Source organism: Colius striatus, chromosome 21 (assembly GCF_028858725.1).
Source record: "Colius striatus isolate bColStr4 chromosome 21, bColStr4.1.hap1, whole genome shotgun sequence".
Classification (NCBI taxonomy): Eukaryota; Metazoa; Chordata; class Aves; order Coliiformes; family Coliidae; genus Colius; species Colius striatus.
This window is the reverse complement of record NC_084779.1, coordinates 9,483,310-9,498,093: the sequence shown is the minus strand read 5'-3', so window position 1 is coordinate 9,498,093 and position 14,784 is coordinate 9,483,310. Positions and strand designations below refer to the sequence as shown.

The 14,784-nt window shown below is 45.8% G+C and overlaps 1 protein-coding gene across 1 annotated transcript; it reads left to right on the top strand.

Annotated features, from left to right (window-relative positions):
- Positions 1-523: 523 nt before the first annotated feature.
- WRAP73 (WD repeat containing, antisense to TP73) lies at positions 524-14,255 on the top strand. Its single transcript, XM_062012969.1, has 12 exons — positions 524-665; positions 1,291-1,443; positions 2,014-2,130; positions 7,833-7,905; positions 8,766-8,869; positions 9,742-9,828; positions 10,281-10,415; positions 10,503-10,580; positions 11,865-11,970; positions 12,959-13,084; positions 13,292-13,483; positions 13,832-14,255. Exons 1-12 carry the CDS (start codon positions 597-599, stop codon positions 13,936-13,938), a joined length of 1,347 nt encoding a protein of 448 aa, XP_061868953.1. The 5' UTR covers positions 524-596; the 3' UTR covers positions 13,939-14,255.
- The last annotated feature ends 529 nt before the right edge of the window (positions 14,256-14,784 follow it).

The following is a 14,784-nucleotide window of genomic DNA, read 5'->3' as shown; positions in this document are numbered from 1 at the left end:
GGAACCATTTCTCAAGGGAGTACGTGCCCTAGAAGTGCTTATCTGGGCATCTCCCCCTCGCTGGCCATCCTCCGCTCATCCCCCCTAAAACCTCCCTTATCTGTTTATTATTTATCCGTTATTTATTCTACTCCAATCAGCATCCCGCCGACTGCAATTTGCAGTTCCTCTGTCCCAACCGGGGAGCCTTTCAGAACACCCCACCTGTGCTCCGGCTGCAGTCAGTAATTAGCCGGGAGCGGTAATTAGCGGGAGCGGTAATCAGCGGGAGCGCCCGGGCGCGGGACGGTGCCCGCGGAACGGGGCGGGGCGGGGCGGGGCCGGTGGCCCATCACAGCGCGGCTCATTAAGCGGCTCATCAGCATAACAATGCCTTCCTGCTGCCGTCCTTCCCGCCCGGCGCGGCCGCTCCCGCCCCTTCCCGCCGCTGCGGCTCCCGGCGCCCGCCCGCCCCGGCCCCTTCCCGCGGCCCCCGGGGCCCGCTCCCGCCCCTTCCGGCCGCTTCCGGCGCGGGGCCGGGGCCGAGGCCGCGGCGGGCGGAGCGGGCGCGTTTGAATCGCGGCGCGGCCGCTGCCCTCCCCTCCGCCAGCCCCGCCATGAACTTCTCGGAGCCGTTCAAGCTCTCCGGCCTGCTCGCCAGGTTCTCCCCCGATGGCAAGTGCCTGGTGAGTCGCGGCCGCAGCCCGCAGAGGGTGTCCCCGGGGCCGTTCCCGCCCGCCGCGCTGCCGCGGCCTGAGGGATCCTCGGCGCGGGGCCACCTCGGCCCGGCGCGGGCGCCTGCGAGCCGGCGGCAGCTCCCCGGAGCCAGCCCCCCGGAGCCAGCCCGGTGCGGCTGGCTCGGCAGCGGCCCCCGGGGCGGGTTTCCCGCTGTCCGGGCCCTCGGGCCTTCGCGGCTGGGCGCCGAGGGAGCGGCAGCGCGGCGGGTCCAGCCGGGGCCGTGTGTGGGACGCCTGGCTTGCTCACAGGCTTCTCGCCAGCACCGGGCTTTGTCATTAACCCTGGGTAAGGTTAGGTAAATAAAATAGTAGTTACGAGGCAACGAAAGTAGTTGTTTAAAGCAGAGTGACAGAACGAGTGAGGATGCTGCTTAGTAACACAGCCCTCCGTCCCTCCGGGTTCAACCGTCTTTGCTGTAGCTTTCAGCAGAGCACGGCACGCGTGAAGCCTCCCTGGAGTGACCTGCAGCGTGTCAGGACAGCGGCAGCGCTGCCTCAGTCCCGGCACAGCAGCAGCTGCGCTCCGAGCCCGGGGCTGCCGCCTCAGCTCAGCTCTGGCTCTGTTCTCGTTCAGGCTTCCTGCGTGCAGTACCGGCTGGTGGTTCGGGACGCCAGCACCCTGCGGATCCTGCAGCTGTACACGTGCCTGGATCAGATCCAGCACATAGAGTGGTCGTCCGACTCGCTCTTCATACTGTGTGCCATGTACAAGCGTGGGGTTGTTCAGGTAAGGACGGGAGCAGGGCAGAGTGTGTTTCCCACTGGGTGTTTGTGTGTGTGGTGAGTGTAAAAGCTTCTCAATGGCAAGCTCCAGTTCAGAGCCTTCACTGAAGTAACTGATTTTGTTGTTGTGACACATGGTTTGAGGATAACCCACCATGCAGTTAGTTTTAAAACTATGACAAACATCTTAGTTTGAAAAAAAACAAGCTTAGGATCAAAATATTTCTCAGAACAGGTCAAAGCTGGTTGTTATCTTACAGTTCCGTGGCTCAGTGGGAAACAAATACATGCAAACTTGTTAAATGTATGAAACTTTGGATGTTCAGAGTATCTGTCACAGGAAAAAAACCCACCCCACCTTACTTTGGTTTGTATTAACACACAGAGATGTGGGGTCTTACTTTTGTCGTGGGATCCAGCGCCAGTCCTTCATGGCCACGGGCTTTCAGGGGTGTCCTGCCCCTCTGGTGTGTGATGGGGAAGCCTTTCTCAGCTGTGGTGAGCTCTCCTAAGCAGAGGCTTTGATGAGCTGTTTGGTTGCTGCACTGTCCGTTTGCTCTCCTCTCTGCCTTAGGTCTGGTCCTTGGAGCAGCCAGACTGGCACTGTAAGATAGACGAGGGCTCAGCGGGATTGGTGGCTTCATGCTGGAGTCCGGATGGTCGTCACATCCTCAACACAACCGAGTTCCATGTGAGTGGGAAGTCATGGTTACACTTGACGGTGTCAGATGTTACTGTCTGCCCTCTGCCTCTCAAAATAACCTAAAGCTCTTAAAGCTGTGATGGTGGTAAAGAATGTGGCTGCAGTTCCCTGTTCCTGTGTGTAATGTAGGTCAGTTCCAGCACAGGTGTAAGTTCTTCTGTTAAAATTCTGTCCTTTTGCTTCTGATGATAAATAGTAAAAGGTGTTTGGGATTTGTAGCAATAACTGGTGTTCATCCAAACAGTGTTAGAAATCAGAAGTGTTGTTTGGGGCTCAGGGTTTCTAGCAGAAAAACCACTCCCAAACCATAAACATTGAAGAGTGGCTGCAGAATTAAATAATATGGTCTTGGGTTTATTGAGCTGTGAGATGAGATTTAGATGCAGATCCTGGAAATATTCTCTCAGTTGTTGGGTTTTCCATGTAGGAGTCAGATTGCTGTTGGTGGAAACACTTGCAAAGTTCACATGAAAACACCTGTAAATGTGTATTGATCCAGAAGCATGTTCTGGACTCCCCATGAAGGCTGAATCCAAGCCAGCTTGTGGGTGCTGGGCGCTGGGTGTGCTGGAAGGCTGTGGAGCCTGGCTCTCCACCTTTGCATGGGAGCTGACATCTTCCAGTACTGTAGAGAGCAGTCAGAAAACAGCTCAGAACTACATGCAAGACATTTTTCTTTATCTTGTATTTAATGTGACACAACTTTAGATGGATTTTATCTGTCAAGTTCCTGTGTCATCACCCTGGCTAACACTGAATTCAGATGTTACACTGCAAGGTTTTTTCATTTGTGCAAATCCCAGTGTCAGTGGACAACAGAGAGGAGACTTTGTCATCTGAGTGTGTGGACTGGGGTTAGTGCAGATGCTGATAGTGCAGATACTGATGCTCCCAGGGGAACCTATGGAGGGACTTACACACAGCTACAGTGTAGGTGGGAGAACTCTCCAGGAAGAGGTTTTAATGCTGACTGGGGTTGAGATTTTCTGCCTGTGATGCAATCTTTTTCCATTCCCCTATCCCTTTAGAGAGTGGGCTGTGAGGATAGGCCTTGATTTTTTTCCCAGGAGTGGATCACCTTCATAGTGATTAAAATGAGTGCAGAATTTAGCCTGAAGTCAGAAAAATACACGTGTGCTGCTCAGGCAGAAGGGAGGCAGGCAGTGACCCAAACTGAAGGCCGGTGCTGTGTGCTACAAGTGACTATCTTGTGGCACGTGTGTGTGGGGGTGGACTGGCAAGTATTTATTGCCTCCCAACAGAACTCAGTTTGACCTTAGAGGATTTCATTAAGCCTTTGCCAAGTTGGCATCTGTGTTGGGATAAGTTTTCTTTCCAGCTGTAAACAGGTTGCTAAATTAGCTGTTGTCAGACAGCTGCCTGGGTTATGCCGGTGTCTGAGTTGTGTTTACTCTCTCTCCACTAAATCCATAGTCTGGTGGGACAGACACGAGGAGTGCTTAAGACAGAAACCGTCAGGATACTTAATATTGATGTGTTATGGATGTGGAGGGCTTAGGGGTTCCCTGTCAACCAGTGCAGCTTGGCTTTGCTAGCCTGACATTTTCAAAACACCACCAGCTACTTACTCATACTTGCAATTCTGCAGGTCGAGGTGTCAGCTCCACTGTAAGCTCACAGATTACTTTCTTATTCCTAGGGGTTTTTTTAAAGGATATGATTGTGTTTTTTGTTTCTAGCAATCCACACTTGCTAAGTGACTCAGAAAAGTTATTCATCAGCTAATTTGCACTCAGGTTCTGTTTGTGGTCAGCGCTAGTTTCCTGATGGGACTGGTGTGCAGTTCCCAGCTCGAGACAAGTGCCGCAGAATTCTCACACACGTTTCCAAAGTCTGTTTTGACTCTGCTCAGGCTTTTGAAATGAGCAGCAAGACTCTGTATGTGCTTAGTATTAATGTAACCGCAAATGTGAGAATCTTACTGGATTGCTGGAAGCTTCCACATTGTCAGCTTGTCCTGGGGAAGGTGCTGTGCCAGGTAGCTCTCCTTTTGCAGTGCTGTTGGTTTCATAGGTGTATGGAGAGCTTAAACAAGAGCTGCAGGTAGGACAGAGGGAAGCAAATGGATCCTCTGCTTCCTCATGACTGTCATGTTCTGTGAGACATAGTTTGAAGACCAGCAGCATTGCTCTGGAGTATTTAAGAGTCATGCTTGCAAACACACCTCTTTAAGTAAAACTAAAGAAATATAACTCTATGAAAATAAATATATGTGCTCATACTGTACTTTCTCTAGTTCTGTGTTAGGTACTGAAGCATTAAGGAGCTTCTTTCAAACTACAGGAGCAGAGGAAAAAAGTGTGTGTTTCTGTGTCTATTGGAGCTAATCCTTAGTAACTGTAAATGGCTGCATTGGTTGAAAAATGCTTTCTGTCGAGGAATGTACTCCGAATAATCTTCTGAAATCCAGTGCTGACAGACACTGCTATGTAAGGCGGCCTTGTGACCCAGTCAAGTCTGGGACAAAAGTTGACGGTCACTTGAGATGCAAGGTTGTTTAAAAGTGTGTTTTTATCTGGTGAAAATCACCAGTCTTACACCTGCCTATAGCTGTCAACGTTGGGACGGAGTCCTGAACCCAGCACTGGAGACTGTTTATCACGTTACCATCTAAATACTTTTTATTTCTCAGCTGTTTTTGGGCTATTTTAAAAATGCTGCTGCTTTTGGTTTGTTTTTCCACTGCAAAACAACAGCTGAAAACTTCTCAGACACCATTATCGTTAGGATTTGAGTTTGACAACTCCACTTAATCGAGTCATCTGCAGTAAAGAGAAAGTAGCCCTCCAAATGATCAGAGAAGGGCTTTCTACGGACTTAGTTGACCAAGGTCTATTCTCCTCCTGTAAAAGTAATTGTCCCTTCCCCACAAACTCTGACAAAACAAGAAACAGCAATGCAATGTATTGTAATTTGTGTTTGGCCACCTTTTTTCAGCCTCTGTGGATTTTATGTGTCTGTCTCTCATCATATCTGCTAGCTGGGAAATAATCTTTCCTGGGCTACTTTATGGTATCAGCTTGGGTAAAATGCTGGAGTAATGTTGCAGTTCCAGTTGGGAATATGAAGGTTCTCCTTTTTTGTCACAGTTTAATTGTAAACATATGGTTGATCCGTGTAAGATAGGTGTGAGGTCTCTGTGTTAAGCAGATAATGTAACTTTGTCAGTTGATAGAAATGATTTGGTGTACACAAATAGAACAACTGAAAAGAATCCTAATGCTGGGAATACAAATGGTTTGCTTTTACGTGTTCCTAACAGCACTGTCAGTGTCACTGAAACCTGTGTGGTGCTGAGGTATGTGATCAGCACCTGAGCCCAGCAGGACAAGAACGAGCAGGGAAACCATTAGAGTATCTTCTCTGGGAAGTGAACATGTGGCCCTGTTAGAGAAGGCTGTGTCTGAGCACTAAAGGGAGGACTGCAACCAAGGATGGAGCAGAGATAGATGAAGAAAGACCTTTCAAAACAAAGGGGTTTTTCTCTTCTGCAGTGAGTCTAGGCCAAGGCAGAGGTGACAGGAAGAGCTCTGCATGTGATGTGCTGTTTTTCACCTCTAGAGATTTTCCTCTTCTGATCTACTTGAACTTGATGTGAGCAGTAAGGTTTTTACCTTATCCTGAGGCTCTGAGCCAGGCAATGTAGTCCAGAATAGATGTGCATTTGAGGCACAGCAGGCCAGGTGAGTTGATTATGAGCCCAAATACCAGCACAAGTGTAAATTTGGATGCCTTCGTCAGGAAAAAATACGATCCAGACCTCAGCATTCAAAGCTTGCAGCTGCTAAGCTTGTATTAAGTGGCTGTAGAATGTGTGGTGTATGCTGCTTGTTTTGGTCAAGGGAGGAACAGCAGCAAGTACACTTAACGCTGCAGTTAATAGGAGCAAGCAGTGTATCACTGTTGCAGTTGCTGCAGAAGAATGTGAGTAGGCATTGTGTTGGTATTTTTAAAGTAAATCTTGCCTGAGGAGCAGCCTAACAATGCTGTATTTTTGTGTGTCCGGAAGTGAGCAGTTGTGGTGATAAAACTTGATTAATGTTGTTCATCTCGTGCATTCCTCCAGGACCTGCTCAACTTAAAGATGGTACTGTCCATGTCTGGTTGTAAGCTTGTGCCTGCAAAAGAAAGGAAAGCAAACTGGAATCTGATCTGGTTGTGTGCTTTCCTGAAAGAAATTAACAAAACCCCAAAAAATCAGTCTGTGTTGTCTCTTCAGAGCTCCAAAGCTGCTTTCATATGTGAAGAGCAGTGGGGAGAAGAGCTAATGCTGCTCTTTTCCTTTGGAACAGAGCTCTAGAGGGGAGGCAGCACTTACCAGGATTCTGAAGCTTGATTTGAACACCATGACAATTACTTAGAACTGTTCTTTCTGGCAAAAATGGTAGTGTCAGCAACGAGAACCTCCAAATTCTGTTGTAACAAGCAGTCTGTGATGTTACCAGGTTCATAGGATGTTATCTAGGAGCCCTTTGTCACTGTTGAATAGCACCAGTTACTTCAGGGAGGGAAGATATGTACTGAGGACAAACGTACAAAGCAGCATAGCAGAAACTTCCTCTGGAGGCTGCTAGTGGTGCTGCTGGCCTGCATCTCATCCAGGAGATGACACCATAGGCAGTCCTAAATTTGACTTAGCGAATCAGAGCTCATTTTGCTGTTCATTAGTTCTGGCAAAGGCAGCTTTATGGTGCTTTATTGCAGAAAAAAATAGCTTTACCTGTATCTCTTGTAGAATCTCTTACCTTGGTGCAGTAAAGTGAGGCAAAACACAGGGGGGAAAAAATACCCTGGAAACATTCCTTCCTCCTGATAGAAATGCAAAGGTTCACATGACATGCTGGCTGGTGCACATATGTCTGGGGTGGCTGCTGTTGCTAAGGGAGCGTAAGTATTTGTTTTTAATTGAATAATCTGCAGATGGCAAGGCAGAGCTTCCAGAATGCAGGCTGTGACCTTGAAGAGCTATGGAGAGGCTTGTTTTGCAGCTGACTGCCTTCTCCAGTTTTTGTGTTTTGTGGGTGCACGAGCCTCCAGCAATACCCCAAGTGTGATGCTCGGTGCCTTGCTTTGTGTAGCGTGTTTCGGTTCTTTCCTCGTTCCTGTGGTGTTGCCTTCTGGTGTGTGGCTGAGGAGGGAAGAACAAAATGCAAATCAGCTGTCAAAGCTGAGCGTGTCTAAAAGTTGGAGAATACAGCTACATTCACATACTTGGTAGCCTTTCCCCGAGAGATACAACACTCTTAAGTTGCTGTAACTTCTCATCTGTCCATAAATGCCAGAAACCTCTCATCTATCTTCCAGAGTCTGGGAGGAAACTTGTGTTTTTCTAACTGAAAGGTCACTGTACGATGCATTGGCAATACCTAGGGTCATAATATCAGGAAGTTGACTGCTAATGAAGAGCTTTTCCCCACATTGGCATCCTGTATACCCCGGAATACTCAGCATGCCTGTAACCTCCGTTTGGAAGGAGTAACCTTGCTAGCTGAAGGGATCTGGGAGAGAATTCCTTGCAGTTGTTTCTGAGGGCTTTGTGTTTGAGTTTAATCACAGAAGGTATATTGATCTACTTTGTGTTGCTTAATTAGGTTTATGGGTTTCTATTTACTTATTTTTTGTAGATAACAAAAAATTAAACGGAATGTTTCTTTGTGTCTTGGTGACAGCTGCGGATAACTGTGTGGTCCTTGTGTACCAAATCTGTGTCCTACATCAAGTATCCCAAAGCTTGTCAGCAGGGTAAGTGTCAGAAATCTAGCATGGGAATGGTGTTTTTGAATGTCAGAAGAGGAAAATGGATTTGATGTGTAATGACAGAACACATGTGTCAGGAGAGGCTCTGGCACCCTCCCTGCTGAGGGGCTGGCCCTCAGGGACACAGGGCCCTGAGGTCAGCCTGCTGCAATGCACAGTGGTGTGCTCCTGGCTTGTCATAGCCTCACTGTGAATGAAGGATCACATCTGATTACCAGTGTGGTCTTCAAATCCACAGCTTTGTTGTGTTTGCCTTTGAAGGGTCCGTTAAGACATTAAATTAAGCTGGATGCGTTTGTGATGAAAAACACTAATCCAAAGTGGCTTTTGTAATCTTTTACATCTGAAAGGGAAGCTCTGTAGGGACTGTCTAGCCACATGGCTGTGGTTAGCAGTTTCCTGCCTAAGGCTTGTATACAGTAATATCCCACACATGACAACACACGAACAAGAGTGGATGGGGACCAAGGCCTGGGAGTTGGTGGGCTACCAGTGGTTGCATAACTGATCCATTTAACTAGTCTAAAGAAACTGTTTATCTGAAATCTGTGGGGCTTGTGACAACTATCTGAGAATAACTTGGGTTTTTTGAAGCATGCTGAAGTCCTGCAGTAGCCATGAAGCTGCATGTTACATACTTTGTGCTACATGCAAAGTTTTAAGAGCTGCTGACGCAAGCAAATGAGTAGCACCCTGTGCTGCCTTGATTAAGGTGATCTGTGAAAGAGTTCTTCCTCCTTTTGCTTGTCCTTTGAATTGGGAATAACTGCTCTTCACTGAAGACTCGTCAGCTGTTCTGCCATATTTTTCTCTCTTGTTTTGGATTCCCTTTGTCTCCCTGGCAGGGATAGCTTTCACTAAGGACGGCCGCTACATGGCAGTCGCGGAAAGACGGGACTGCAAGGACTTTGTCAGCATCTTTGTGTGCAGTGACTGGCAGCTGCTGAGGGTAAGCCACGTCCTTGCCCTCCCCTGCTCCTGCACAGGCTGCAAGTACATGTTGCACGCTACTTGAGACACTCTCTTTGGTTTTAGCCTTTGCCAATGTGTGTCCTGTGCAGCATCTGGCTCTGCTGTTGGCCTGCAGGCATGCATCCACAGCTCTGTTCTGTTCGGGAGGCCAATATATACTACATATGTGTAAAGGCTTTTGATGGAGTACAGAAGCTCCACCTTTATGTTGTTATGTGAGCTTTTTTACCATAAATTGGACTACAGTAATAATGGTGAAAGTATCAAACACTGGCTGAAGGGATCATTTGGAACGTATAATATAAACTGTGCTACTTTCTGATTAACAATGAGACTAGTCTGTGAGGGATGCACACTAGCAGCATGTCTTAGAGGACTGGATAGATCTGAGAAGTTAAAACCCATTAAGAACTAGTCTGGTTCACTAGGGTCACTTCTGGCTTGGGAATTCAGAGTCTCTTGAGAAGCAGATAGCAAAATGTAGGAAATGCCACTAAATGCTTGTTGTGTTCCCTAATGGTCTTGTACCTTGCCTCAAAGACTGGAATTAGGCTGCCTGTATTTCTTGGCTGATTCAATATAATGACTTGTTTATTTTCTTATGAAATCCTGATTATTTTAAGTTGTAGTAACTTTTTGCCTTTTCTCTAAAAGGAAACCAAAGAAACAGTGAATGCAGCACACTTACAGAGCAAAATACTCGTGTTTCTATGCTAAGGTTCCAAAAGCTCCTTTGCATTTGTGTCAGCACTTAACATAGTTCTCAGTTTTATCCTTTAAGGTCAGATACAACAGTATTTGTTAGTACTGTATTTCAAATAGTTCTGTTTTTTTCTATTCTGGTGGCAGCATTTTGACACTGAAACACAAGATCTGTTTGGAATCGAGTGGGCTCCTAATGGCTGTGTTCTGGCAGCGTGGGATACGTGTCTGGAGGTATGAGGAAAGTGAAGATTGCTTTCTTGGAGAGTCCAAGTTGTTTTGTGGCTGCCATGTATAAAGCAGCAACTAAACTAGTAAACTAGTGTTAGTTTTTTGTTCTAAACATAAAAAAAGCTGAACTCAAACCATCTGAAATTACTTGTATTGGTAATGGATGTCCTTACAAGCGTATGTCAGGCCATTATGTAAATCTTTAATAACTGCAAATTGTGTGATGAGCTTTCTTTCTAACTTACCTGGAGGAAAAGTATTGATTGTAAACATTGCAGAAGCCACTATTGAAATAATGGAATAATGACCCTCTTGTCTCAGGTCATAGAAAAGAGACTCTGTGTGTCCTTTGTATTGCGCCATTTTAAGCAGGGAGTGTTTGGAAGGAATGGTTGTGCCTGTCTATGGCTTTTAACAATATTGTTAATCTTCAGATAAATCAATGTATGTTTCAGTACAAGATCCTGCTGTACTCCCTGGATGGGCGCCTGCTCTCCACCTACCGGGCGTACGAGTGGTCGCTGGGCATCAAATCAGTCACCTGGAGCCCCAGCAGTCAATTTGTGGCCATTGGCAGTTATGATGAAAAGGTAAGCAGCAGGTGAGATAAGAGAAGATAAACCTATCTGTAGAAGTCTGTTGTGACAGATTTGTCTTGCAATGCTTTCTCCAATCAGGTGCGTATCTTGAACCATGTCACTTGGAAGAAGATCACAGAGTTTGAGCATCCAGCGACCATCACAAGCACCAAGACTGTGAGTACAGATCCAAAATACCCTTTGTCTGAAAGATGCTGGAAAATACAGGTCATTCTGGAGCCCTTGCTTTTGCCCCACCTGATGTCCAAATGGGGCTTGTGACGTTGCAAGAAAATTCAAGGGCATAAGAAAAAGAGGAATCCTTTCAAGTTCAGTGGAATATGTGCATGTGAGCCTCTCAGCTTCAGCACCGATAACTTCTCAGATGCCTTCTGTCATATGCCAGTGTTTTGATGTGTACAGTGATTGCATTGCAGATTTGGGTATGCAGATGATGGCAAACTGGGAAACTTAACAGGATTTGTCTCAGCTTTATACAGTTTGTGACTTTAAGCAGCATTGGAACTGGGTTATGATCAGATTTACATCTTGTACGTACAAGCTCATCCAGCTCACCTAAAGAGCGTTTCCTGTAAACACCTGCCATTGCTTATTTTTCTCCTTGGATACGTGTGTATGCAAGGCCCAGCAGGCTCCGGGTAGTTGGCAGCAGGCAGAGAGCTGTGGCCTTTGTTCCAAAAATCACAGGCTGTTCTCATCCATCATGGTAAACAGAACATGGTGTAGTAGAGTTGTGTGCTGCTGCAGGGGGAGAGCTAGTCTTGTGTCTGGAGAGAGATCCTGTAGGAGTTTACATGTGTAGTCAGCCAGTCTGCAGTATTCACTCAGCTGTGGTGATGCCTCTTAGCCAGCAGCAAGGCATGATCCATTAAATGCACCTCAGCAAAACTCCTCACAACTGAATGACGCCCCACTTCCAGTGAGGTGTGAAGTATGTAATGGAACACAAATGGAAATAGCTCTGATAATCTCTACTACACAGACAGGAGTTGCAGTCGGTGCGTCTTATCCTGGTGCTTGCATTTGGGAGTTAAAATATCTTTCTACAGTCTTGCATTTATTTGTGACAGTATCCCCTTAAAGAGTCTTTGTTACAAAAATGCAGTCTGTGTTCCCATTGTCATGAAGGTGGTTTATTGTACTGCCAGGTTTCAGCTCTCAGGAACAATAGATGAGGTGTGCTCTGGCAGACTGATTCTTCATAGACATCAAGGTTCCTTTATTTGTCATTTCCTGATTGTGGTTCCAAACAGCAAATGATTCTCTGAGGCTGCTGGATTTGTACTTGCCTGCTGAAGCCCTTTCCTCTGTTGATGAAGTGGGGAATCCAGAAATATACTACACCTGCAGATGAGTTAGTGGGATGAGGATGGTTTGGTAATAGCCTGTGTTCACATTCTCCAAGGCCCTTCTGTAGAACTCTCACTTGTTTCTTTGTAGATTGTGTATAAAGAAGTGGAGAAATCCCCATCTGTTGAAACAGAGAGACTTTCTTTCCCTCCAACAAGAGCATTGGCTAGTTCTCTCTTCAGCACACAAAGTAAATGTAAGCCAAAGTTTACTAAAATGAGACACTTGAGTTTGCCACGCGAAGCCTTTCTCTAGATAAGTGTTGTAGGTGAGCTCTGGGTTCCATGATGGATCCTCTGGGTGCTCTGCTCAAGGCTCCTGGGTCAACTGCAGAGCTCTGAGGGCAGTGAGCACCCTGCTAGAGGGGATGGATGCTGCCTGGACACTGGATTGAAAGCAAATGAAACTCACAGGATATTGTAGGAAAGGATGTAAGTGCTTGGGTGTAGAAATAGTAGCCAGGTCTCAGTCTTGGAGTTGCTTGCACAGTTGTCTCAACACTGTACATTTTAATCTCACTTTTTCAATCTGTGTGATGTCATGGCATGACTCTCACAGGTAACTGCCAGAATCAGATGGACTTTTGCAATTAAGAATCTTTTAGCATGAGACAGTTCTGGTAATTAAAACAATCAGAAGGTGTTAGTCTTGCTGCCTGTTTTAGGATAGTAATTAACCCCTTGGGTGTGCAGTTATGCAAAAAAGCAGACAGGCCATTTGGCTTTTGTTTGAGAAGCTGTAGTTGTAGCAATGGTTTAAACTCGCCTCCAGAGAGCAGGCTTGGAGGTATTGAAGAGATGGCAGACAACGTAGGATTAGTGTGGGGTTTCCTTTTTTACTGTCTCGTTGTTTGTGGTCCCGTAAATCACCTTTGTTTTGCATTGGTGTTTGTGTGAAATACTGGTTAAAAGGTAGAGGAAAATCTGGTATCTCCTTTTTTTCAGTCTAATCTCAGACTTGCCTGGATTTCCAGCCTGCTGCTTTTTTTATAGCCAGGTGAGAGTAGCAAGCTGTTTATATGAACATGCAGTATTTTAAAACAGTTGAAGTGTTTGATTGTAACATCTTGGAGAAGAGTAAAATACCATCCTATCACTTCAGAGATGAGGGGTTTTTAACAGTTGGAATTGAAACATGAATCCATTCAGGCTTGCTCAGTGAAATGCTTTTATTTCCAATTGCAGATGACATTTCCCAGGTGCCAGTTTCTTTGCCGTTCATCAAACCAGTTGCTGACAGGGCCAATCCTAAAATGGGAATTGGGATGTTGGCATTCAGTCCAGATAACTGTTTCCTGGCAACCAAAAATGGTAAGTTCCTGCTGCCCTCTATTAAAGTATTTCCAAGGCAAACCTGAAGGCACTGCTAGGGCAAACTCTAGTGGTGTTCAGCCTGTGGTGCACTGTAACAGTCCCTGTTGTGTCAGACATCCATTAATGCCCACTTGTTAAAAAAATACAAGTGACATCTTTTTATCCTTCAGGTGTTTACATGATTACCTCTTCCTGCTCCAACAGATAACATTCCCAACGCTGTCTGGATCTGGGACATTCAAAAGCTGAAACTGTTTGTAGTCTTGGAGCAGCTGTGTGCCATCCAGTGTTTCCAGTGGGACCCACGCCAGCCTCGGCTTGCTGTGTGCACAGGAACCAGCAAAGTCTTCTTCTGGTCCCCAGCTGGCTGTGTGTCAGTGCAGGTGCCAGCAGAAGGTAGGCTGCCTGCAGGAGCTCCCACGAGCCATCAGCAGCTCTTACACACATTCACAAGATGTATTTCTACTTATGAATTGGTGTGAGCATTATCATATAAATGGCTCCTGTGTGTTCTTGGGGCTTTTTATTCTCTCTTAGAAAAAGAGTTCATCATGGTGTCTCATGATAAACATGATAAAATACACTAAGGATGGAGTGCAGTAACAAAATCCTACGCCCTGTTAAGGCTTCCGAGGTGGGGAGGGTATGTCTTAAAATACATGTGACTTGCCCCAGCCACCTTTTCCCAGGGTAAGAGGACAGACTATCACCTTCCTGCTGACATATTCTGATCTGTTTCTGCAGGTGACTTCCAGATCCTCTCTCTGTCCTGGCATTCCAGTGGAGACTCCTTGGTGCTTCTGAGTAAGGACAACTTTTGTGTGTGTTACTTAGAAAAAGAGGTAAAATAACAATCATATGCATTAAAAATGCTTACAAGTTTGAGGAAGAATGAGGAAAGGGGTCAAACCCTGTTGCTCAGTCTGAAGATTTTGTATTTATCAGTTATTTATTTGAAGGAGCATACCCAGACTCCATGTAAAGCACTCTGATTACACTTGAATGAAGTGATGTAGCAACTGAAGTGTGGATTGTGAAGCCTGGATTTCAAGAAAACTTTAGTATTGATGTGGCTGGATTTTCTCTTGAATTCTGTCAACTAGACACCTTGATTTCCTCAGGCTGTAGCTGTGTGTATATAATGTATAGCAATTATTTAAATTTTATAGCTTCCAATAAATATTTTGATAGTTACAAGCCTGGTATGACTCCAGACCTGCATTTCTCCCTTCTAAAGTCTGTCTCTTATCACTGATGTGATTCTGTAGCTTTCAGCACAACACAAGGAAATGGTTATTGGCACCCAACTAGACAGATTGTATCTAGTCTTGTAAGATTTTCCTGCTGTATTAGAGTATTGTAGCAGAAGTGGATGCATCAGAAAAGTGCTTTCTAGAAAACCAATTACTGTGAAAGCAAAACAAGTTCCTTGTTCAGAAAACAAATGAAGCAATCTGTAATCATTTTGGTTTTTCCAGTAATTGATTTGCGAGGAAGCACCCTTCTGATGTAGCTACTTGCTTTCCAGACTGGTGTGCTAGCAGGTTACAGTAACTGTGCCTGCTCTACCATAGGTCTACTACACTGAATCCTTACAAGAAGGATGATGCCTGCAATATATAATTCTAAAGTATCAGCTGGATCTCAGGTTCCCATTTCAGTTATCTGGTGTCAAATATGACTGGATGGTTCAGCAG

Excerpts from the sequence above, each read along its gene's own strand:
- WRAP73 (XM_062012969.1), top strand. The coding sequence starts at position 597 with ATGAACTTCTCGGAGCCGTTCAAGCTCTCCGGCCTGCTCGCCAGGTTC. Across the intron at positions 666-1,290 it reads CCCCCGATGGCAAGTGCCTG|GCTTCCTGCGTGCAGTACCG; the intron begins GTGAGTCGCGGC and ends GTTCTCGTTCAG. Across the intron at positions 10,581-11,864 it reads CCATCACAAGCACCAAGACT|ATTGTGTATAAAGAAGTGGA; the intron begins GTGAGTACAGAT and ends GTTTCTTTGTAG.